Genomic DNA, 25028 nt, shown 5'->3' on the forward strand with positions numbered 1-25028 from the left:
GACAACTAACAAGTGGAGTGCGAGGTGCTGTAGTGCTTGGGAGGGATGAAGGGCATAGACAATATGTGATAGTCACCAGCTTGCTCCCAAGAACTTTGATTCATGAGCTTCCTGGTAGTAGCAGGAGAGTATTCTCTAAGAATTGAGTTCTCTCTTGAGAATGTAATAGTCTGTCTTGTCTGTTTTCTTCTTCTGTTGTATGGAGCACTACAGATGTTATTGCAAAAATACCTTCGCTGTGATCCATTCAGTAATCTTTGTGGTCCCTCAAATGCAGGAGCTGGCAAGGGGTAGATGCTGGGGTTCATGGCAGTGTAACAGATGCATGTAACAATGTTGTATTGAAACATATTAACTGTATTCTTTAGCTAAGCTCCCCTCTCACCTTAGATTGCTGAGTTCATACTAGTATTTTGTCCTTTCATTTCCCCTTGATTCTGCCATTCCTGTGAAGGTGCTAGGTTAGACATGGCCCAGTAGAAGTGGAAGCCACGGATAAGTACCTGGTCAGAGAAGTGGCCTCTGGGGCCATCAGCTGTGTTACAGGGAGAGGATTGGTGTCACCTTTCAGTAACAGGAGTTACTTTTTGCATCAGCATCATTTTTTAGAATTGAGCCTGCCTGGCAATTCCTAGCCTGGGAATGAAAAGCCTTTTGAATTTTTTATCTTCTCAGTAATCAGAAAAATCCTAGTTCTCATGAGCTGGTGATGGCAAGAGAGGTATTCAGTTAAGGAAATGGTACCTTAAGCAGACTCGCAAGGGCCTACAGAAACTATTGCTTAAGAAGCAGTTTCCTAGTGAAGATGTATATGCTGTATCTCTCATTCTCTGAAACAAAACTTTTTTTAATGGTCATTGACTTAAATGAGCACTAAGCAATCAAAACTAAGCTCTGTGCTTGGATGATTAAATAACTTCCAGGCAGGAGGCTGTCTAGCAAGGGGACAATTCTTGGTTTCTAGTTCTAATCTGTGTCACAGGGGTTTGCCTGTGCTCTGTGACTCTTAAAAAGTGTTGAATGCCTTTCTGTACACCTAGGCAGTTCAGCACTAATTGGTGAGCGCAAACTGCCACCATCCTTTTTATACTGCTGTAGAGGAATTACTGAGAAGGAGCTATACCTGTAGTAAGAGAGACAGTTGTTGATGTACACCTGGGGTTATTGCAGTGTGGAGTTTTAATTTGCCTTTATATGGTAACATAACATCGAAAGTCACAGCAATAGCACCTTGGAAGGTAAAAAGACAGAGCATGTCAAGTGGGCTAGAATGATTTTCTCATCAGTTTCTGTATGTTTCATCTGGCTGTTGAACATTATGCATGTGATACATGAGTAAAAGTGCTCTTAGATGAGCTGGAACTGAAGCTGGCTGCTCAGCTAGTTTTCTTCAGTCCCTGTCTTTGTTGGCTAAATCCTTGCTGTGGGTTATGAGGACCTAGCTTGTGTGATTTGGCAATGCTCTCTGATGTGTTAGTTTGCATTCAGGCTTGGCAGAAAGCAGATGAGCAAGTGGTAAATCTCCAAAGATCTGTCTGCTCTCCCCTGCCTGCCAGTGGCAAAATTGTAATCGTTCATGTCTGAGCACTTCCACTGTATAGTTCGTAAGGGGATGAGGCTTTCAGTTGTCCTTCATCTACTGCCTTACATCTGTTATCAGCTCAGCCATTGGCATCAAAGTTACTCTCTGCAGTTGTCAGTGGTCCTCATGCCGTAGTGAAAGCGAGCAGCTCGGAGTGAGGGGAAGCAAGCCGGGCACTGAAGCATTTCCTAGAAATGTGTTTGGTTTAGACACTTACCAAGTTTTAGATACCATGACACTCAAAAACCTCACCATCAGTGAGAGATTTGCGACAGGAGGTATGTTTTCAGTATTTTCTAACATCTCGTTAGAGACGGAGTGACTCATTTAGAGAAAGCAAGTCATTCTGATAGCAAGTAACAGAGCAGATGTTAAAGCCTAAAGGCTAGAGTTCAAACCAGAGGATGACAAATTGGATGGGTGGGGACAATTGAGAGGGTTTGGTTTGGGCTTTTTTTTTTCTTTTTCTTTTTTTTAACTCCAGGGCAATTAAATTACCTAAATGTGTAGTGGCGACACCTGTCCCTACTAGCAGTGTTCATTTGGGCTGTTGGTGGGAATTAGAGAGGCCTCTGGTCAGACAGATGTCGAAGACCTGAGCTGCTGTCTAACTGTAGTTCTCTCTTGGTTTTAGTTCCTGATTCATTGCGAGGGCACAAGGTTCACAGAACAGAAGCACCAGATTAGCATGCAGGTAGCCGAAGCCAAAGGACTGCCCAAGCTCAAGTATCACCTACTGCCACGAACAAAAGGATTTGCTGTCACCGTGCAGTGTTTGAGAAATGTAGGTAAGGAAAGTCACAAGGAATAATGCTAAATGGTTATTTCATCTAACTGCTGTCACTTTGCCATGCTCTTCTTTTCCCTGTAGCATGTGTCCTAGCAGAAAAGCCCTGGGATCTTTTCTGGCCTTTCTTCCACTAGCCTGAGAAAATTAAAGATTAGGTTTTACTAACAAAGTCCTGGGGCAACTATTTTTTGTTTTGTTTTCTGTTACTATGAGTCTGTATTGGGGGATCTCAAGTTGCATGTTTCATACCTATTGCCAAAGGATAGTATTTCTTAGTATTTACTAAGCAATCCTATTCTAAATGAAGCAAATACGTCACTAAAGAATCTGAGGCAGTGTGCCTTAAATATTTTCTTGTGGTAAATACCTGCCTCAAATAACACCATTTTTAAATCAAAAAAATTCTACTTTTAAATTTCTGTGTAGAAGTACCCTTTAGTTTCTTTGTGGAAGTGGGAAAGGGGAGTAGACCTCGACTGGAGATACATGTAGGTGAAATTTATAAATAAACTATTTCTACATTACAGAACATGAGTAAGTTTTTCTTTGTTAATGTTGTTCTGAACTCCCCACTGCCCACTTATTTCTGGTTACTTGCATTTGCCAACTTTAAAGTGACATCAGTAAGAATATGGCACATGTGCCTTTGAAATATTTTCTTTGACTAATACAATCCATCAAAGTCTTCTGCTGTGTACTTCATGGGCAAAGGAAAGACAGTGCTAAGTAGCCATAGTGCTACGGTATCTTTGGGGTTTGGTAGATTTGTGTGTTGTTAGAAGGCTGATATGTAAGAAAGACAAAGTGCTTAGTGGTTTAGAAGAAAATGTTCTAGCTTGACTGAAGTTAATGTCAAAACTTCTTTTGTCTTTGAAGACATGTTTTCATGTGGCATATCTGGGATAGCTGCTGTAAAAAAAGCTTTGCAGTCAGCTGTCTTGCTACCTGTCATGTGTCTTCTACATATCCTCTTGCAAGTCAGGTAGATGATATCACTGTTGTAGCTTGTCAGGCATCCATAACTTCCCACCCCCAAAATGGATAGCATAGCTTGGATCTTTTCTGGTATGTGAAGCAGTAAGTTATGTGCAGCATCCAGCAACTCCCTTAAGGGCACAGTTTAACCTTCCCTTTTGAGTAATGGTGACTGTTTTGCTGAGGGCAAGTGGAGGTAGACTTGAGGCATTGAAGAGCAAAGTCAAAACTCTGTGACCTCCAATGCCCTGAGCTGGGAATCAAGGACAGGTTATTTTGGTCGTGTTTTTGTTCTTCTCACTGCTCTGTGTAAAGCAAGCAAAACATGGTATGATTGTGGACAAGTAGCTGATTTGTGGGAAAATGTTTCAAAAGGAAACAATTTTAGGGAACCCGAGTGACATTTATAAAAAGTTTTGGGCATTCATGCGATATACTGCAGTAATACTTCCTAGAATCCCAAATATTTGAAATGCCTTCAGAAAAAGAAGACTGAGATTGCTAGATTACTTATTTACTTAGGGAACTGTATGTTACTACCTCAATCCAGAAGCTGTGACTTGCTGGATCAAACAGGGTAAGGCTAATAAGAAGGTAGTATTTCCCTGTGAGGGTTCAAGGAGAAGCACAAACAGTCATAGATAGTTTTTGTTGAAACTGTATAGCTTAAAAACCCAACCAAAAACCCTCTGAGGGAAACAGCTGATGACCCCAGATCGGTCTTGCAAATTCTTCTGGGTATGTTGCTTTACTTGCCTTGTTGCTTTTTTCAGTGAGAGGGAGATAATAAGAGTTACTGTCTGGGTTACTATACATTTCTCTCCTATGGAGACGGGGGTACATGCGAAGAGCATTTGAAAGGCCTTTGTAAACAATATCTTATTTTTAGCGTTCCTTGTAACATTAAGATGTACAGGTAACAAGGAAGTCCATAAACGTTTTTTGGATGGAGAATGTGAGGGACATCTGTTTTGACAGTCCATAATCTAGAAATATAAGTTCTATCTAGAAATTATTCCTTTCTTGCATGAATACTGATAGGATTTGACCACTTATCTCTGTTAACCTGCAGTGTCATTTGGTACCCACGTTATATGCAGTAACATGTTGTTATAGGTGTCGATATATGCAGAAGCTATATGCTGTAGTAATTTAGGCATTTTTTTCTTTTGAATATTTGCATTGGTAAATAGTACTATTTGACTTGTTCACTGTAAATCCCTTGAGTCTCATTGTTATGCTCTGCCTTATAATGTGGCCCGGGAAGTGACTGTATCCCTCTATTACAGCCTCAAATTACTTGTTCCAAACAGCATCAGTGTGACTGCTGAATTGCTGCTCTGTCTGCAGAAGAAGCAATGGCAACATGCAGATGTTCATAACTTCAGTTCAGTGACATCTCTAACGATCTACAAGAATGACTCTTGCAGGCTGACCTGTCTCTCTTGCGGTATGATTCACATCCATTTCAGTGGCCAAGTCTGCAGTGGGGCATCCCTGCATGTCTCTGAAAGTGAGACTGGTTCTGAGCCCATTTTGGGGCCTGCCACTTAGGCTAATGCACTTTTTGCTCTTCCGCAAGGGGTGGTGGGCCTGGCTGGAGTGCTAAGGGAGAGAACTGCAGCATGACATAGCAGTGAAGGCAAGCCAAATGTTTGGGTCTGGTTCCAAGCTGGGTGTGACAGAGGTCAGCGTTTCCTTTTTCTCTGTTCTTTGTTCCTCCTTTCAGACAAGGGTGATTCAGCCTGGCTGTAGAGGTAGTTCACCCACAATAGCAGTGATCACACCTTGGTCCTTTTTGAAACTTTGTATCAACTCTTAATGCTGCCTGGCGGTAGGTTTGTGTCTGTTGGAAACAGGCATTGGTGACATCAGCCTGGCAAATCCATCTGTTTTGAAAAACTTAGCTTCAGAAGGAGTTTTTTAAATGTGCATACATGGGAAACTGCCTCCATACCAGTGGTGTCATATCAGTCAGCATAAGCACATATATTTGGATAAAATTGTCCTTCACACAAAATAACAAGTAAAGAACCTTCCCTCCTAACTCATTTCTTTCATAGGTGATAGTGGAATTCTTTTCTCTTCAGAGACTTGCTTTCACAAATTCAGATCTCTGCACACAGTTTGATTCTTAAAGGAGTGCTTTTAATATTTTTTGAACTTGTTCTGATATTTTTATCGGTGGCCATTGCTGCCAGTTTGGTAGTACAGACGCAGTCCTCAGGAACTTAATTTCTAGAAGCTGTTTGCTGTCTTAATAAATTGCTGTTAGGTTGCAGAGTTTGCTACTTGTACTGTTCAAGGAAGCAAATGAAAATACAGATCTGTTTCTAAAACACTCATCCATTACTTACAGTAAAAATAAATGCCATAAATATTGCAAAAGATATATTTAACTGTTACTTTTATTGCCTGGCTGTATATCAGGCAGTTCCTTTCAGCTGTTTTTATTTAGTTAAGACTTATATTTAAAAATGTGCTTCATGATGGATTGTAGATAACTCCAAGTTGTCAACCTTTTCCTCCAGTTGTGCATGCTGGGAACTACTGTCCTAGAGGGAACACAGGAGAATAAATTCCACAGTGATTTTTCTCATGGAGTTCAATATGACAGTGTTTGGGGGTTTTGCAATGACTTTTTTTCCTATGAGCTGCACTTTAGCCCTGGATTTTTTTCAATGTTTAGTGAGGCTCCTGGTCATCCTCCTGAGCAAGCTGCCAAGTTTGAGAGGATGAGTGATTTTTGACCAAGATGACCAGAGCAATGAAATGTTAAGTCAAAGAGTTGTGTCAAGGTGGCTGCCATACCAGCAGTACAGTGAATCCCATCCCCATCCCGTCTCTTCCCCTGCCTTTCCCAGTCTTCACTTCAGATCATTGTCTGCTACTATGAAGCTGTGTAGGCATACTCATTGCCTGTAGGTTGATTTGTCATATGATCCTTCTGGCACAATCCACCATATCCACAAAATAATGCATGAAATTCAAGAGCACAGTTGAAGTAAGAAAAATCCTCTCTAGATACGTAATCCGAAGATTTCTTAGGTCGAAAACAAGAAATTAAATCTTAAATTCTTAAGTATGTAGCTCTTTGTTAGAATGCTATACAAGGAACCAAAAGTTAGATACAAAAAAAAAAAAAAAAGCTGGGCAGAGATTAGAAAACAAAACAAAAAACCTACCATTTTTGTAAGAAAATAGCAATTCAGCTGGAAAAATTTTGTTTTCAGTTATGATCTGTTCTGAGCCTTTGAAAAGGCTTCCAAATATTGAATTGTGTTTGGTTTTTAATGAAAAACATGTTTTAAGATAACTTCTTTGAGAAAATATTTTATTTCACAATTGAAGCAAAACTTCTCAAATGCTGCCTGTGTTGGTCTGAGAGTGAGACAGTTGCAATGTTTTCAAGATACTGTGGAGGTTTTTTTTTTTTTATTTGGTTTAGAATGTGAAATTTCTGGACTCTTCAGCTTTTGGATGAGAAAGTCATGAAATGTCCAGTTCTAATTATGTAATTACAAAATACACATTTAATGAAAAACAATTCCAGTGTGTCACACAGCATGCTAGTGCTGCTTTGGCTGTGGAAGCTTTCTGGCAAATTTTAATTCTGTGCAGTCTTTTTCTTTGACACGTCTACTGTTGTTCTTTTACTGCACTTTCAAAATGGAAAAGCTTAAGTCTTCACTTTATTTTATATCTGGATATAACAGAGGTCTGTTTACTCCTGCATATGTTATCATTGTCTTGGATTTGGCACTGCTTTGCACCAAAAGATTTCAGTGTGATATTAAAAAGGACTGAAGTGAATTATCAAAGTACAGACCAGTTACAAACTAGAATGGGATCTTTTTTCCCTGGAGTGAAGGAAAACTCTGTGTATGGCTATGTTGTGGTTCAACCCTAGCCAGCAACTCAACACCACCCAGCCACTTGCTCACTCCCCCCCACGGTGGGATGGAGGAGAGAATCAGAAGAGTAAAAGTGAGAAAACTCATGGGTTGAGATAAAGACAGTTTAATAGGTAAAGCAAAAGCCGTGCATGCAAGCAAAGCAGAACAAGGAATTCATTCCCTACTTCCCATGGGCAGGCAGGTGTGCAGCCATCTCCAGGAGAGCAGGGTTCTATCACACATAACAGTTACTTGGGAAGACAAAAGCCATCACGCCAAACATCCTCCCCCTTCCTTCTCTTTCCCCCAGCTGAGCATGACATCATATGGTATGGAATAGCCCTTTGGCCAGGCTGGGTCAGCTGCCCTGGCTGTGCCTCCTCTCAGTTTCTTGTACACCTGGCAGAGCATGGGAAGCTGAAAAGTCCTTGACTGGTATAAACATTAATTAGCAACAACGAAAACATCAGTGTGTTATCAATGTTATTCTCATACTAAATCCAAAACACGGCACTATACCAGCTACTAGGAAGAAAATTAGCTCTGCCCCAGCTGAAACCAGGACAGGCCATCAGCACATAAAGATGTTCCTGACCAACTCTGCAGAAGTTTTTTCAGAACAGGAGACCCATCTTCCAATGTGTCTGAACAAGCACCCAATTAATATCAAAACTCAAGTGTTCTTTCATCTTTTAGAAGATGTCTACAAGTGCTGCTTACATCATACTTTCCTTTATTGTGTCCCTGTTGTTGTTAGAATAATCTCATGCTATTAAAGAATAAACTAAGAAGCTTACCCTGTATAAACCAAATTGAGCTCTTGTCTTCCTTCAATTACATTGGATTAGTAAATTAGAGTAGATTAGTAAAATCCTTCTAAACTAAGAAGCTTAAAAATGGAGGTAGATAATTTTTTCAAAAAAGTAATTTCCTACTTATGTTCTACAGGGAGAGTAGAATCATAGAATGGTTTGGGTTGGAAGGGACCTTAAAGATCTTCTAGTTCTAAACCCCCTGCCATGGGCAGGGACACCTTCCACTAGACCAGATTGCTCAAAGTCCCATCCAGCCTGGCCTTGAACACTTCCAGGGATGGGGCATCCACAACTTCTCAGGGCAACCTGTTGCAGTGCCTCACCACCCTCAGAGTGAAGACTTTCTTCCCAATATCTAATCTAAATCTACCCTCTTCCAGTTTGTAGCCATTACTGCTTGTCCTATCACTATGATCCCTTGTAAAAAGTTCCTTCCCAGCTTTCTTGTAGGCCCCTTTCAGGTACTGGAGGACTGCAATAAAGTCTTCCCGGAGCCTTCTCTTTTCCAGGCTGAACAACCCCAGCTGCCTCAGCCTGTCCTCATAGGAGAGGTGCTCCAGCCCTCTGATCATCTTCGTGGTCCTCCTCTGGACCCACTCCAACAGGTCCATATCTTTCCTGTGCGGGGGGCTCCAGGTGGGGTCTCACGAGACCTGAGTAGAGAGGGAGAATCATCTCCCTTGACCTGCTGGTCACGCTTCTTTTGATGCAGCCCAGGATATGGTTGGCCTTCTGGGCTGCGAGCGCACATTGCTGGGTCATGTTGAACTTCTCGTCAACCAACACCCCCAAGTTCTTCTCCTCAGGGTTGCTCTCTATCTATTCTTTGCCCAGCCTGTATTTGTGCTTGGGATTGCCCCAACCCATGTGCAGGACGTTGCATTTGGCCTTGAACCTCATGAGGTTCACATGGGCCCAACTCTCAAGCTTGTCCAAGTCCCTCTGGATGGCATCCTGTCCCTCAGGTGTGTCAATTGCACCACTCATCTTGGCGTCATCTGCAAACTTGCTGTGTGTGCACTCAATCCCACTGTCCATATCGTTGTCAAAGATGTTAAACAGCTCCGGTCCCAGTATGGATCCCTGAGGAACACCACTCATCACTGGTCTCCACTTGGACATCAAGCTGTTGACTACAACTCAGTAGTGAGCTCACAGGGTAGTGAGCTTGCTGTGCCCTAAGGCTCTTGAACTCCACCATTTCATGGTCACTGCAGCTAAGGCTGCCTTTGAGCTTCACATTCCCCACCAGCCCTTCCTTGTTGGTGAGCACAAGGTCCACCATAGTACCTCTCCTCCTTGGCTTCTCTGTCACTTGGAGAAGGAAGTTATCATCAATGAATTCCACGAACCTCTGGGATTGCTTGTGCCCTGCTGTGTTGTCCCTCCAACAGATATTGGGGTGGTTGAAGTCCCCCCTGAGGACCAGGGCTTGTGAACGTGAGGCTGCTCCTATTTGTCTGTAGAGGGCCTCATCCACACGGTCTTCCTGGTCAGGTGGCCTGTAGCAGATCCCCACTATAATGTCACCTGTCCCTGCCCTCCCTTTAATCCTGACCCATAAGCTCTTGGTTGGTTCCTCATCCATCCCCAGGCGGAGCTCCGTGCACTCCAGCTGGTCGTTGACATAGAGGGCAACACCCCCTCCTCATCTCCCCTGCCTGTCATTCCTAAAGAGCCTGTATCCTTCCATTCCAACACTCCATGATTCCAGTAAGATCATAGGCCTGCAGACGTGCACACATCTCTAATTCCTCTTGTTTATTCCCTGTCCTACGTGCATTTGCACAGAGGCATTTAAATTGGGCCCCTGGTGAAGCTGACTTACTGGCTGGAGTGGCTGGAATTCCTTTGTGCTGCTCTTCAGGTGCTCTCCTGCTGACCTGTGATCCTTCTCCAGGCTCTGAGCATCTGTTGCTGGCACGGGCATCAAACTGGTAGGAATGGGATGGATTGAGTTTCCCCTCCCCCTGGCAACTTTAGTTTAAAGCCCTCTTTACCAGCTTGGCAAGCCTATGAGTGAAGGTGCTCTTCCCCTTCTCTGACAGATGGACCCCATCAGCCCCTGGTAGACCAGGTTTCTCAAAGCAAGTCCCATGGTTTAAGTAGTTGAACCCCTGGCTGTGGCTGTAACCATTTATTGATTCACCAACAAATGTGTGTTTGTGTGTGAAAACTGATCTTTTTAGTGCACTTGAAGTAGATTTTGGCTTATGTAGTGTGGTTTTGAGCTTGGGCTAAAAACCCAACTGTAGTAGGAAAAGAATAGAGTTGTTAATGAGCAATACAGTCCGTATGCAGTGACAGGGTTTTGGCCTCTGTTTTCAGGATTTCCTTGCAGTGCTGAAGTAGGCTGTTCTGTTCTGTGCTATGGATTCTGTTTTGCAATAAGAAATGTTGTGGTGAGTTTCTGGGGGCTGAATGTTGTGACCAAGCCATATTTATCTCTCTTAGCTAGGGAGGCTTCAAAACCAAAAGCAAATCTGTTCTGTGTGATAAAAGGCTTTCTTAGGTAGGTCACAATAAAGGTTCATCACTATTGCAAAACTCTAGAGCAGAAAACCTAAAATACAGCAAGCTACGTGTGAAGTGCACGTTAGTCACTTTTGTGACAAAAACAAAAAAAAAAAAAAGTTGTTGCTGGCATTGATCTTAGAATTTGTACCACGATGCACAATTGGTTTCAGTGTCAGGAAAACTAATTGCTCTCTGGTAATTTTGTGACAGTAGGAAAATAGTGTCTCTAAGGATGTGGTCAAACAGACTCTTGAAATACCTTATGTGGTTTAAAACAGTGAACACTTTTTCTGTAGAAACTGCTGGTTAATGCTGCCTTAGTTTAACTATAAATGACCTTCACTATTACTGTTACTGTGCGGTCCTGAACTGCAGAAACAGTGTTTTCTCGAGGCTGAAAGTTTGGTTGCAGTTTTGTTCTGTGGAACTTGGATGTTGTATTCCTCGCAGCTGCCTGTCTTCATAGCAGCAGGCCAGCTCACACAGGACATGGTCTGTTATTCTGTCTCTGGCTTTGCCCTATAGCAAGTGCCTCAGTTACCAAATAATGGACATGAAGGGGAGGTTGTTTTGAACCTCAGCAATTCATAGTTGTATTAAGCCCTCTTGCTGTAGGATGTGTCTCATGCACACTTTACCTATTCTTGTTCAAACTGTATATATTGTTCATTTTTTTATAAAGTATTTATCTGCTTGGTTATTTACTCAGATCTGGGGGGGAGTTGTGTCATTCACAGTGAGCTGAGAAAGCTAATAGTTTTTCAGCTATTTGACTCCTAGGATGTCCTAGCTATATTAACTATCAGAAACTGTAACTGTGTTCCCTATGCCCGACATTCTGCACCTGGCGGGGAGGGAGCTAAGGGTGGAGAGCAAACCGTTCCATTCTACTGGTGCAGTTCCTGAAAGAGTCACTGGTTATTTGTCTTATTAAAACCTGCATGTTGAATATTCCGTTGTCATCTTTAACTTGGTGACAGCTCAAACTATGGTGCTATTGCTGATGACTTTGTATTTAAATGTATTCCTTGTCTGAGAGAGATTGACTTATTTCCATTCTATTACTACAGTAATCACATAACCTGTTTCTCTTTTTGTAGTTTCTGCAGTCTATGATTCTACCCTCAATTTTAGAAACAATGAGAATCCAACATTGCTGGGAGTTCTAAATGGAAAGAAATATCATGCAGATTTATATGTAAGGCAAGTAATCCATATTTTAATTCCCTTTTGGCATACAGAAGCGTGTACTTGCAGTCACAATTACACAAGTAAGGAAATACTTTCAAGTAGATAACGGATAGCAAATCTCTACCAACCTGGCTTCACAAAACTGTAGATAAAAACGCATATGGGATGGGAAGGGTTTCTTGTAAAGTTCTGTGACTATAAATATGTGGGGACCCTATAAAGCTCTACAGGATTTTTTGTTTGTTATTTTTTTATTCACTTGTGTGTCTATTTGTCAGCTCAGCAGCAACAGCGGGGCCTCTTTTCACTCACTTGGCCAGAATACCAAACATCTACTAAGTGTTCTGATGGGGTGGCTTTACACCCCTCTCTGGCACAGTAGTTTCCACTCAGGTGGAGGCCAGGCTCAGGACTGTTCCCATCTCTGGTGTAGTTGTTGATGTATTTGACTGCTGCTCCCTCCCTACCAAGAAGGGGGTCGTTTAATGAAAAAACAATTACTTGGATTCTGTATCATTAATGTTTCTCTAAGTGATGATACCCCAATGGCTTCCCATAATCTTAATGAGAATGCGGCAATTCCAAGGCCCTTATTTCCAGACCAGGTTCTACAAGCAGCACCCATGCTACAGGCACGCAGGGTATCTGATGGTTTAGGGTTGGACCATAGGAGCCTAGAAGTGATCCCACAAGTGATCAGTTCATCATAACCCAATTATAGCTATAATTGGCTGGTCCAATTGGTTTGTCTTGGGTACCAACATGAAGTGGAGTAGGGCGACCTTTTCTTCTTACCTCCCCTTTTCTGCCTGTTTGAAAAAATATTTTCTTCAGAACTGGTTTTGCCCAAGGGTAAAAAGAAACTTTCTCTTGATTCCTCATGGATGTGACATGAGTTTGCATTCCTATTTGGCTCTCATGGGTAGCTCAGCCTAGTGGCCTTGTGTTTGGTGTACATGGGCTGGCTGGCTGGTGTTCGTGGAGGAGCAGCTGGCCATACCTGTGTGGGCCATTCCTTCAACAGTATAACAGTGTGCATCTTCCTGTGACTCCCTTTATACCCTTCCAGCCTGCTGCAAGTCAATCTGGCAGAGCATGGAAATTGCTTTTCATGACTTGGGCTACCTATTTGCACTTCTGTCCTTTTGTGCTTCCTGAAAAGCTCTTACAGGCAGGTTAAACCTCATGGCAAAATTTTTTTTTGGCAATCAATTGGGGACCATCACAGATGTTCTTCAAAATTCTTTATATTTGCTTATTGAAGTGCTGTAGGTGTTGTACTCATTAGAAGTTTTTAAAATTTGGATGGCCTTGTTTGTGTCTGCTTAAATTGTGTTGACTTCTAATGTTTGTCATCTTATGACTCTTAAATAAAGGAACAAAACAGTAGTGTCACAACTCTTAATTTATGAACTGCAAACAGGAGTGCCCTGACTGTGAAAAGTGCTCTCTCCTGTGCTGAACGAAGTTAATTTGATGTTGCTCTTAATGGATATTAATTAAAATATATGCTATATTGGAAAATGTAAAATTATTAAATATTACTATTAACATACCTAAATGACAATGACAAGGGGATTTTTTTCTGTCACAGGATTATTGACCAGAATTCATGTAATGTGATGGAAACTGTTTTGTCAAGAGAGGGTTTTTCAGTGATAGGAGGCGTTTTGCTGGAAATTATCTAGCTAAGCTGCATGTAACAAAAATTATAGGAATTGTAAATGTTATCTGAGAAATACTAGAGTGCTTTACCCTAGGTAAAAGGAGAATAGTTTGTTTTTTCTCTCTAATGCCTAGCTGATTAAAGATAGCCTTGAACTCCATAGGTGAAGTAAGAAATTAATTCATTCAAAACCTTTGTTTGGAAACAAAAAATAGCAAATCTTTATGTAAAAAGTGGCTCTAGTGAGCTCAAACATAATGCATTACTATTTCAGAAATTGAGATTTCTGAATTTCAGAAACATCTAAAAACTGAAGGTGGCTCTAGAAGCACACTATGCTTTGCTGATCTGGGAGCTGTTACCACAAACTAAAAAAAGGTGGAAAACGTAGTGAGTCTCCTGTCAGATGGATAATCTGTCTGTATATTGTAAGTGCTGTTCATGGGAGCCAAAGTATTTAATGTTCTTCAACTTCTCTTGTTTACCATTGGCAGGCGGATTCCGCTAGAGGAAGTCCCAGAAGACGAGCAGGAATGCTCTAACTGGCTCCACAAACTATATCAAGAAAAGGTTGGTTTTTTGTCAAGACAGCATTTGTGAGCCACTAGTGCTCAGTTTTTTATACTTCTAGTAGACCTTTACAGTGTGCATGTGTAGTGGTCCTGCTGTGGGGGCTCGGGGTTGGTTGGTTGGTTTGTTTGTTTTTCAGGATAAGTGCTCTGTTTTTCCGGACACAAATTGGTCTTGTGCTGTCAGTCATGATTGCCTTTATTTTATTCTTAAAGAGCTGCAGGAAGAAAACTTAAGCAAGCCTTGACAGAGTAGTTTTAAAACTCTTCTTTAGAAAGTTGCATAAGGATACAAAAAACACAACTACTTCCTGGTTGGTAGAAGGACCTCCTTCCCCTTAAAGGCACCTCCTAAATCAAGAAGTAGTTTGTGGGCTAAATGAGGTATATTTTGCTTTAGTGTATTACAATCTCTTTGCTCACAAGCTAGCGGTGCTCATTGACAGAGCTTTAAACTAGACTTGAAGGGGGAGGGGGATAATATCAGGCTTGCCCGTCACAAGCTGTGGGATGACACACCAAGACTAGAGGGATAGGGTGCTAGCGAGGGTCCTCAGCCTGTTGCTCTGAGACATGCTTGCTACACTGCAGCACACTTGAAGTCTTACGCAGATGAGCCAGGGACTCCTGAGGTAATAGGAGACAACAGGGAAACACCAGTGAAATACCTCAAAGAAATTAAGGTGTGTTCCTCTAAGAAGGTGACATGGCGAAAGCCCAGCTGAAGTTCCTCTATACCAATGCGCACAGCATGGGCAACAAACAGGAGGAGCTGGAAACCACTGTGCTGCTAGAAAGCTACGACCTAGTTGCTGTTACTGAAACTTGGTGGGATGAATCCCATGACTGGAGTGCAGCTATCGATGGCTACAGGCTGTTCAGAAGGGAGAGGCGAGGAAGGAGAGGCAGAGGCATTGCCCACTACATCAAGAAACAGACAGAGTGTGAAGAGCTGTCTCTGAAGAATAGCCACGAGCAGGTTGAAAGCTTATGGGTGAGAATCAGAGACCAAGGCAACAAAGGGAACCTTGTGGCTGGTGTCTGCTACAGGCCGCCCGATCAAGGGGAGCCTATTGACAAAGTCTTCTTACCCCAGCTACCGGAGGCATCACGCTCGCAGGCTCTCGTCCTGCTGGGGGACTTCAACCACTCCGACATCTGCTGGAAAAGTAGCATGGTGAGCTGTAGGCAATCCAGGGGACTCCTGGAATGGCTTGAGGATAACTTCCTAAGCCAGGTAATAGACAGGCCTACCAGAGGGGATGCGATACTGGACCTGTTGGTCACCAACGCAAGTGAGCTAATCGGTGACGTCAACATTGGAGGCAGCCTGGGCTGCAGTAGTCATGCACTGGAGTGCAGTTTGCAGTCCTGAGGGATATGGGTCAGGCGAAGAGTAAAGTCAGGACCCTGAATTCTAGGAAAACAAACTTCCAGCTCTTCGAGGAGTTAGTCAATAGGACCCCTGGGAAACTGCCCCCAGGGACAAGGGAGCAGAACAGAGCTGGCAGAGCTTTAAGGGCACTTTCCATAGAGGGCAAGAGCTCTCAATACCCAGGTGTAAGAAGGCGGGAAAGAGAGGCAAGAGACCAGCATGGATGAGTCAAGACCTGCTGGTCAAACTAAAGGGCAGGAAGGAAATGCACAGGCAGTGGAAGCAGGGACAGGTATCCTGGGAAGAGCATAGGGATGCTGCCCAGTTGTGTAGGGATGGGATCAGGAAGGCCAAGGCACAGCTGGAGCTGAACTTGGCAAAGGATGCAAAGAATAATAAGAAGGGCTTCTACAGGTACATCAGCCAGAAAAGGAAGATCAAAGAAAGTGTACCCTCCCTGATGAGCAAGACTGGCATACTGGTAACAGCAGATGAGGAGAAGGCTGAGGTACTCAACAACTTTTTTGCCTCAGTCTTCACTGGCAACTTCTCACCCCACACCTCTCAAGTGGATGGACTGCAAGATGGAGACTGGGGGAGCAAAGTCCCTCCCACTGTAAGAGAAGATCAGGTTTATGACCACCTGAGGAACTTGAACATGGGTTCCTGACGAGATGCATCCCAGAGTCCTGAGGGAATTGGCTGACGTAGTTGCCAAGCCACTCTCCATGATATTTGAAAAGTCCTGTCAGTCAGGTGAAGTCCCAGGTGACTGGAAAAAGGGAAACATTGCACCTATTTTTAAAAAGGGTAGAAAGGAGGACCCTGGGAACTACCGACCTGTCAGCCTCACCTCTGTGCCTGGGAAGATCATGGAACGGATCCTCCTAGAATCTATGCTAAAGCACATAGAGGACAGGGAGGTGATTCGAGACAGCCAGCATGGCTTCACCAATGGCAAGTCCTGCGTGACCAATCTAGTGGCCTTCTATGATGGAGCGATTACGTCAGTGGACAAGGGAAGAGCTATGGATGTCATCTACCTGGACTTCTGTAAGGCCTTTGACACGGTCCCCCACAACATCCTTCTCTCTAAATTGGAGAGGGATGGATTTGATGGATGGACTGTTTGGTGGATGAGGAATTGGTTGGATGGTCACATCCAGAGGAGAGGGTAGTGGTCAACGGCTCAATGTCCTGATGGAGACTGGTGACAAGTGGTGTCCCTCAGGGATCTGTATTGGGACCAGTACTATTTAATATCTTCATCAATGACGTAGACAGTGGGATTGAGTGCACCCTCAGCAAGTTTGCAGATGACTCCAAGCTGAGTGGTGCGATTGACACACCTGGGGGATGGGGTGCCATCCAGAGGGACTTGGACAAGCTCAAGAATTGGGCCCATGTGAACCTCATGAGGTTCAACAAGGCCAAGTGCAAGGTCCTGCACATGGGTCAGGCCAGTCCCAAGCACAAGTACAGGCTGGGCAGAGAATGGATTGAGAGCAGCCCTGCAGAGAAGGACTTGGGGGTGTTGGTTGATGAGAAGCTCAACATGACCCAGCAACGTGCGCTGGCACACCAGAAGGCCAACCATATCCTGCACTGCATCAAAAGAAGCGTGACCAGCAGGTCGAGGGAGGCAGTTCTGCCCCTCTACTCATGAGACCCCACCCGGAGTACTGCGTCCAGCTCTGGAGCCCCCCGCACAGGAAGGACATGGACCTGTTGGAGTGGGTCCAGAGGAGGGCCACGAAGATGGTCAGAGGGCTGGAGCACCTCTCCTATGAGGACAGGCTGAGACAGCTGGGGTTGTTCAGCCTGGAGAAGAGAAGGCTTCTGGGAGACCTTATTGCAGTCCTCCAGTACCTGAAGGGGGCTTATAAGAAAGATGGGGACAGACTCTTTAGCAGGGCCTGTTGCAATAGGGCAAGGGGTAATGGTTTTAAACTAAAAGAGGGTAGGTTTAGACTAGGTATAAGGAAGAAGTTTTTTTACAATGAGTGTGGTGAAACACTGGAACGGGTTGCCCAGAGAGGTTGTAGATGCCCCATCCCTGGAAACATTCAAGGTCAGGTTGGACGGGGCTCTGAGCAACCTGATCTAGTTGAAGATGTCCCTGCTCATTGCAGGGGCGTTGGACTACATGACTTTTAAAGGTCCTTTCTAACCCAAACTATTCTGTGATTCTAAAATTTTTGTCCCTTGTTTTACTCTGTCTTTTTACCAAGGCAAAGATCCAAAAATAATAGGACAGGCTGATAAATTGCTTTCACATTGCATGCATAGAAGGCATGCATTTAAGATTCCTAATTACATAGGATGGGGGCAGAATAATAATGACTGTGTGTTTGTAGATTATTTTTTTTCCCAAATACTTTCACATGCATCCTTCAGACTTTCAGAATCTGTTTCTTGTGGGTTTTGTTTTTATGAACATAGGAGATAATGGTTGGGGGATGTGCCCTTTGAATACACACAGCACTCCCATTTCAGTCAGTGGGAGTCATAGGTATGCAAGGCATGAGGGCCTGGCAGCTCAGTTTGCTTCAATAAATTGATCTACGTTATGTATTCAGACTGGAATACAGCGGTGCTTGGGATTTAGAAGTGATAGAATATAGCTACGCTCTGGTTTCCTCTTACTGGGGCAGCAAAATTCTGCTGTGCCGTTTGTTGTACTCCACCCAGAACACCATGCTGGCATTTCTGTATTGACGATGGTCTAGTGTTTCTCAGCTTCAAACCATGACTACTATGACCATTTCTGGTTTAATTTGTAACCTCTCTAAGCAGCTTGCTTACAGGAATGTGGAAGGTAAATGTGTGTTGAGACCTCAGTTGTCTATCGACTAGCTTTGCCTCTGATCTCCCTTCTTGTAAATTGTGCCCTAACACCTAATTCAGACGTGACCCTTAACACCTTTCTGTGGAAAGGCATTATGTTACCCGTGGGCCTGTGCTCTCTCTACAGGCGTATAAATGCAAATGGTCCTTTTGCTGAACATTGCAAAAGTCCACTTTCTGCTACTGTGACTTTATCTGTAACCTTGCTTCACGTTCCTAAGAAATGTTGAGACATTTGCAAGACAAGAACATAAATAAGAATGTGGTGATTGTTTTCCTGAATCCTTTATTACATACTTTGCAGTAAATCAAGTTTTTTCTGTTATTCCCTCTTTGGCAAGCACTCAGTTATTTCTAGTGCAAACAGAGCGTACATCTTCATAACAGCTTCGTTGGTTGGTTAAATCCATAGTTTCCTACTTAAGTATAGGAGGAAGGAATGTGTGTTCAGTTTTCCTTTCCATTAAAACCTTTTTGGTTGTGTGGCATTTTTTTGATTGGTTGTTTTTTTTTAGGTTTGGTAGTAGTTTTGTTTTTTTTTTTTCTGAAGGTGGCATGTTCCTCTTCCTTCAGCTGTTTCATATTAGTAAAACTGTTTTTTCATTGCAGTCATTCCTGGTTTACACAAGCCCATGTCTCTGTAAAATCAGACTGGGAGAATACAGAGCAGGGACAACTTCTTCAAGAGTTCTGAGATGATGAAAGCCCACCTGCAGAGTAAAAATGCAATTCTGTTTCACCTTTCTGCCATGCATCTTTAAAAAGATAATTGGATCTTAGGTTGGATAACAAGCAGCATTGCCACCAAGGTGTTGTTTCCAAAAATGAATTCTGTTCCAGGTTAATGTCTTCAGAGTCAGTAAATATTTATGATAAAATGTAACAAAACTGTATTCAAAGGGCAGTAATTCATTGCAAGATATGCACTCATCCCCTGCTGTGTCTATTTTGGTTATAGCACTCCACTTTCTGTTTCAAAGTAAGACCAGGTATGCACGCTACTGAAAAGCAGAGCCCCTATTTTATCTTGCATTATGGTTGCATATGCCGTTGCTTCTTCTCAGTGATTTTCACAATTTTGCAGTACCTTCTCAAGACTTACATGCAGGGTGGTGAATTTATGCTCTAATAGCACGATTTAGTAGGTGGGGCATGCCACAGGTACTGAGGTCAAGGCTGGAGTGCAGTGCACTCATGATGGTCAGGGACACAAAGCTGTTTGAATGAGTAATGAAATCAGTGTTGACATGAAGGAACGTGACTTTTTTTTTTTTTTTTGTCATTAGTAAAGGAGTGAGAGTCTGAGAAAAGCTTGTTGTGTTGTTTTTTACCTCATTGCCTGATCTCAGTTAAATGTACCTCAGTCTGAGGTACTGCTCTTTGGGAATCTGGTGTGTATGTGTTCTTGCTACTTACCACTTCATTTTCTGGTTTAGCCACTGCTGCAAATGCAATGAACAGGGCCTTGCAAGATGAACAGTGGCACCGTGCTGTTCTAAACCAAACGCTGTTCTCCTTCTTTTTCCAGGCTTACAGTAAGCACCATGTCCACATGCTTCTCTCTCACATGGGGTAAATTTTGTCCTTCCACAGGTGGCCAGCGCTGCCGAATTATGACAGAGGTGCAATTTGGGTTGCACATTGCCCCTCCCCTTTCCCTTTCTCTTTCCTTTCCCTGCTATTGCTAAAAGGACTCCCTTTGACTATAACAAGGATCGGGTTGAGCATCTTAGTGCCTGATCTGGAGAGGTACTGTATAATAGTCACAACTCTGCTGGTCCTTGCATGTTTGTTTTCTTTTTTTTACCTCCTTACAGCCTCAGCGCCTGAAATGGAAGATCTGCTTGAGAATCTTAATTTCCATTAAAAAGAAAGCGAGCTTCTAACTCTTCTCACTTGTAAGAGAAGCATGGAAAACAGGGCATGAAAATATATGCTGAAATGCCCCAGGGAACTAGCAAAGCATAACTGAAGAGGGGAAGTGTACAGAACTGCAGCGTTTGGGAACAAAGGGTATATTTTTGGACACTCATTCTTTGTGGGCTTCCTCATGAAAGGGCAGTGCCATACTTCTGCAGTCAGACCTCCCTGGTGGGAGCAGGGAGGAAGGATCCGGTAGGCCTCTCACAAGATGGTGGATGTTTCCTGATTTCCCCCCACTCCATTGCCGAGCCCACTGTCTGAAGTAACTCCGATTTGGTGGGTGCATTAGAGGGAGCATGTTTCTATGTCCGAATATGATATTTGGGTGGGTGGGATTTATTATAAACTGAAAACGAGCTCTATATGCAGGGGAATGAAAGGAACTTAATGTGGACGAGGTGATTGAGGGAAATTTTGAGGTACATCATGGGTTTAAATGCTGACTTGAGCTGTTAATGGGTACCATCCATAGGCACCCTTGCAAAAGTGTAGAAGACAGATCAACCCACAACGCATTCCTCTTCTGCAAGGAATGTGAATGTTTTTAAGGGTAAGGAATCGTAACTGAATTGAAGAGCTGTTCCCCACAACGGTGTAAAACGTGTAGTGCAGGTGATGGCATTGACATTGTTTTGCCCGTTGTATATTTCTTCCGTCTGTCTCAAACCTCTTGGTGAGATGTGATCAACAGTTTTGCTGCCCCTAGTGCTGTGCAGAGCCAACAAAAACTGCGGTGCTTGTTTTAAGTGAGTCTATCTTGCTGTCTGTAGTGATAGGCCCCCTAATGGCGATACCAGTAAGAGAAATTCTTAAATTTTCTGGGTGATACGGGTGTTTAGAAACTTAATTGTATATAGCAGAATTCAATTTACTGATGATTAGTAGCTCCTTGTTAAACCAGTCATAAACCAAAATCCTCAAGGCACTGTAAAGAAAACTTCATACACTGTGTAATTTGTTGAAGACAGCTAATTAATTGGCCATTGTGATCCCAGTACAATCTAGCTCACAAGCGTAAAACAGCCATAATTTTTCTAGTCTCAATAAAGACAGTGCAATGCTTTAATTACTGTGTAATCTCTTAAAAGCTAAATGTTCCCTTTGAAATAGATAAAACGGTAGCAGCCTGTAATTGCTCAAGTTGCCATTAAATAATTAAAGAATTGTCTGTGTCAGCTGGAGTGTAAGTAAATGTAAAATCATACCATAGTAGAAATAATCTTCTTGTGGTTGATTAGGACAATCTTGGCTTTGCCAGAATTTTTGGAAACCGTAATGAAGCATTCCTTTCTTTGCAGAAATTTAGCACTTCATTCTGACTAAATTGAGGTTCCTTTTTATGTAAGTCTGATTCTGACTTCATTAATTAACCAGTTCTGATAACACAGATTAATAATCTTTGCTTTTGAACCAGAAGGAAGGGGTTTTCTCCCCACCCACTTTGATATCTTGGATTGATCACATCACTAAAGGCAATGCCCTTCACCCATAGGGGCTCTAGAGGAAGGTACTGAATTCTGAGTTTTCTGTGCTTTAAAAACACGCACCACAAAACAAAAAAATCCAAACCCCACCCCATTATCTTCCTCATATTATACTAAAAGGGAGAGTCCTTTGGTCAGAACCAGTGAGAGATTCTAAACTATTTGTATGCTCAACTGTAGAGAGGTTCAGCACCCAAACTTCCTTTTGTGTGCTTCATGGGGACAAGATGAACAAGACTTCATCTATGGGACAAAGCAGACAGGAGGGAGTGGTGTTCTTTGGAGTGTGGGACAAGATGGTGTCTGCTCACCTTTCTGACAGGGCTGTGGATGCTGTTTTAGAGCAGTGGTTGGAGAAAACATTAGGGAACAGAGGATCCACTGCTGAGCATGTAGCCCAAACACTTCTCTGGCTTACCAGCAGTATTTGTCCAGTAGCTGTGGCCCTTGCAGGTTCAACAGTGAAGTCTACATTGCTGCAGGCGTGTACATCCCCTCGCCCTTCTTGTTTTACTAGGCTTGTTATACTCTCCAGGGGTGCTATTTTTCAGGCTTCTGTGTGTAGGTGAAAGAAAGGATGCGCACATCAATGTAAGCTCTTTTTTTTTTTTTTTTTTTTTTCTTCTTCCCACTGTGTGTTCATTGACTTCAAAGTAAAAGCTTTCCAGCCATGACTTGGTCTTTGATCTTCCCCCGTGGTTACAGGCGTGCAGAAAGAGGAACGTCAAAGTCAGGAATGGCTAGTTCTATTGGCAGGTGGGGATTTAATTGTTGCCCTCCTTTGTTCTACTAGGATGCATTCCAGGAAGAGTACTACCGAACAGGAACCTACCCAGCAGTCCCTATAATACCACCCCGACGACCATGGACGCTTTTGAACTGGCTTTTCTGGGCCTTATTGCTGCTATATCCTTTATTCAAGCTGCTCATCAACATGATCAACAGTGGATCATCACTGACACTGGCTAGTTTTGCATTTGTCATTGTAATGGGTAAGTATTCTAAAACAGAAAGATTACTTACAGGGTAACTGTCAGACATGATTTATTGAGGCTTACTAAATATAGACATGACTTGTGAATTCAACAGATCATCTGATACTATATCCATTTTAGCCTGGAATACGTTAAATAGATTTTTTTTTTTTTTTTTGCTCTGTTTTTGTATAGTTGTATTATTTTTCGTAAGAGCTGCAGACAAAATCTTCTGTTTCTGTAGAAATCAAAATAGTAACTTTCTAGTGGGTTGCCTACAAGAGGCTTTCTTTTCTTGTGCAGTGTGTTGCTGGGTTGCACTTTGAATGCCTAGAAGAGGAGCTCAAGGCTAATTTATTCTGTTGAGAATTCTTTCATCTAATCATAGTCTGATACGTCATCCACCAGAAATCCATGAACTTGTGATTGAAGAACAGCCTGTTGCGGCCATCTATTCTGACTTACGTAGCAGAGGGCATAGACTATCACAGGTGATTCCTACAGTTCCTGTGGTAGTTCTGAACTGCCTTTGTTTGTGTTTAAACTTGTGTGTTATTTAAGAGGAGGAAGGAAAACGAAACAAGGAGCTGGCCCACAGAAAGGGAGGGAGATCTCATTTGGTGTCCTTCATGGAAGCAGGAACAAGGTCAGTTTAGCAAATAACATCATATCTGTGTGTCTACACGTTATGGCATATTGAGTGCCTGTTTGAAGAATAAGTTCCCTTCTAGAATAAGCCATACATTTATAAAGCAAATATTTTCGATGGCTGCACTGACAATCACATGTATTTATGGCTTCATCACCTTAACACCTGTGTATATTACAAACATCCTTTGAAAAAGAAACAGAACTTCACAGTCCTTCTGGCTTTCAGTGAGCTTGAATGCAGAGATATTAAAGTTAGGTTAAAAAGCCATGTCCAAAATAGCAACACAGAGGAAACAGGAAAACACAGAGCATTTTATTGTCTCAGAAGTGCATCTTTGCTCTCTACCTAGGAAATTGTTCCTAACACATGATATTTCTTTTCATTCTCAAAACATCTGAATCTTGAGCAGGTCCCACGCTAGTCTGATCAAGATGAATTAACTAATCTCCTTTTGCCCATCTGTGAAGAGCTTGATATGGTAGGCGCACAATATTCTTTTTCAGGAAGTGCCCACTAAGTCAAACTCCACATAAGCTACTGTGGAAGTTTCTTAGGAAGATAATTGGAGAAGGAAGGATTTGTGTGTGTGTGTGTGTTTGTGTGTGTGCGTGTTTGTGTGTGTGCGCACGCACGCAGGATATTTGCTTTGTGATGCTTTGGGCCAGAGGAAGGAAAACGAGCAAGGATAAGGTCCAGCATAATAGTTGGTACGTTAATGTGGGCAAGGTAGAGGGAAAGGGAGGGGAATCCTGTGCTCTTGTCCTCACCTGGAGAAATTGGTGGTGCTTTTTACCCTGGGAATGTTTTATGTAAAATGTGTAAGAATTTCTTGGAGCGGTGGCTACAATTTAGAAGCACCTTTTTTCACCAACCCTACTTGTTGAAAGGCACAAGTAGTGCTCCCTCTCCTCCTCTCTGCCACCCCCCCCACCCTCCGCCCCCTGCCCAGTGAATAGGAGGGGAGCAAAGAGTGTGCACCATGGTTTGGGTGTGCTCCTCAGGAATGGGAGGAGGTGGGTTCAAAATCCCCTTCAGTTACAGAGAAAGGTCAGTCGGTCTCCCCTGTGCTTTAGTTCAAAATGGGTATACAGCAGTGGGCGGGATGAGGTATGACACCATTGCAAATGCTACGTCTCTGGCAGTAGCACTCAAGAGGGCATTTGTTCTGCCTGTGGAAGAAAGGCTGGCATGGTCTATGTTTTGTACTGGGCTGTGGAACCATGGCCTAATGGGGCACTGAAGCTTACCCTTTGCAAAATTTTTAAATTTCTCATCTTTCCTTCAGCATTTTCCTCTTAATTCAGCTTCTCCACTCAGTGGGCTGGTTGTTCAGGTGCCATTCCAAAGTGCCTCATGCCTTAGGTACCCTCCACAGGGAACCTCACTGCATAATTCAGGGTTCTGGATTTTAACCTCAGGGCTGGATGCTTTAATGCTTGGCATTGTGGCATCTGTGATGTTTCTGGATTTAGCCCTTATTAATTTAGTTGGATGACACTACACTCCCCACTGTAAGTGCAATACCATCTTGCCATTAGTGGCCTTTACAACTAGGTCATGTCTTCTCTCTGTCAGGAAGGGAGGGAAAGAACCTGTAAAGAAAAAAAAGCTATGATGCTACTAAGAATGGACAGCAGAGTCCTTTTTTTCTTTTTTTTTCTTGCTGTCTTACTCCCCACTTAGCTTTCTTCTGCCTCTAGCCACAAGGAAAGATTAATAAGCAGGCTGCTGTGAGTCCTCTTTTGAATGCAGTGATAATCCAAAGGTTCTCA

General features: G+C 42.9%; 1 protein-coding gene across 1 annotated transcript in view; it reads left to right on the forward strand.

Annotated features, from left to right (window-relative positions):
* Positions 1-25028, forward strand: part of AGPAT4 (1-acylglycerol-3-phosphate O-acyltransferase 4) — an 87565-nt gene that overhangs the window by 53170 nt on the left and 9367 nt on the right. Inside the window, exons 5-8 of the mRNA XM_082306314.1 lie at positions 2217-2370; positions 11676-11778; positions 13927-14002; positions 22424-22622. Coding sequence (XP_082162440.1) covers positions 2217-2370; positions 11676-11778; positions 13927-14002; positions 22424-22622 — 532 coding nt within the window. The remainder of the gene's footprint in view (positions 1-2216; positions 2371-11675; positions 11779-13926; positions 14003-22423; positions 22623-25028) is intronic.

This window comes from Platalea leucorodia, assembly GCF_965183815.1.
Source record: "Platalea leucorodia genome assembly, chromosome: 3".
NCBI lineage: Eukaryota > Metazoa > Chordata > Aves > Pelecaniformes > Threskiornithidae > Platalea > Platalea leucorodia.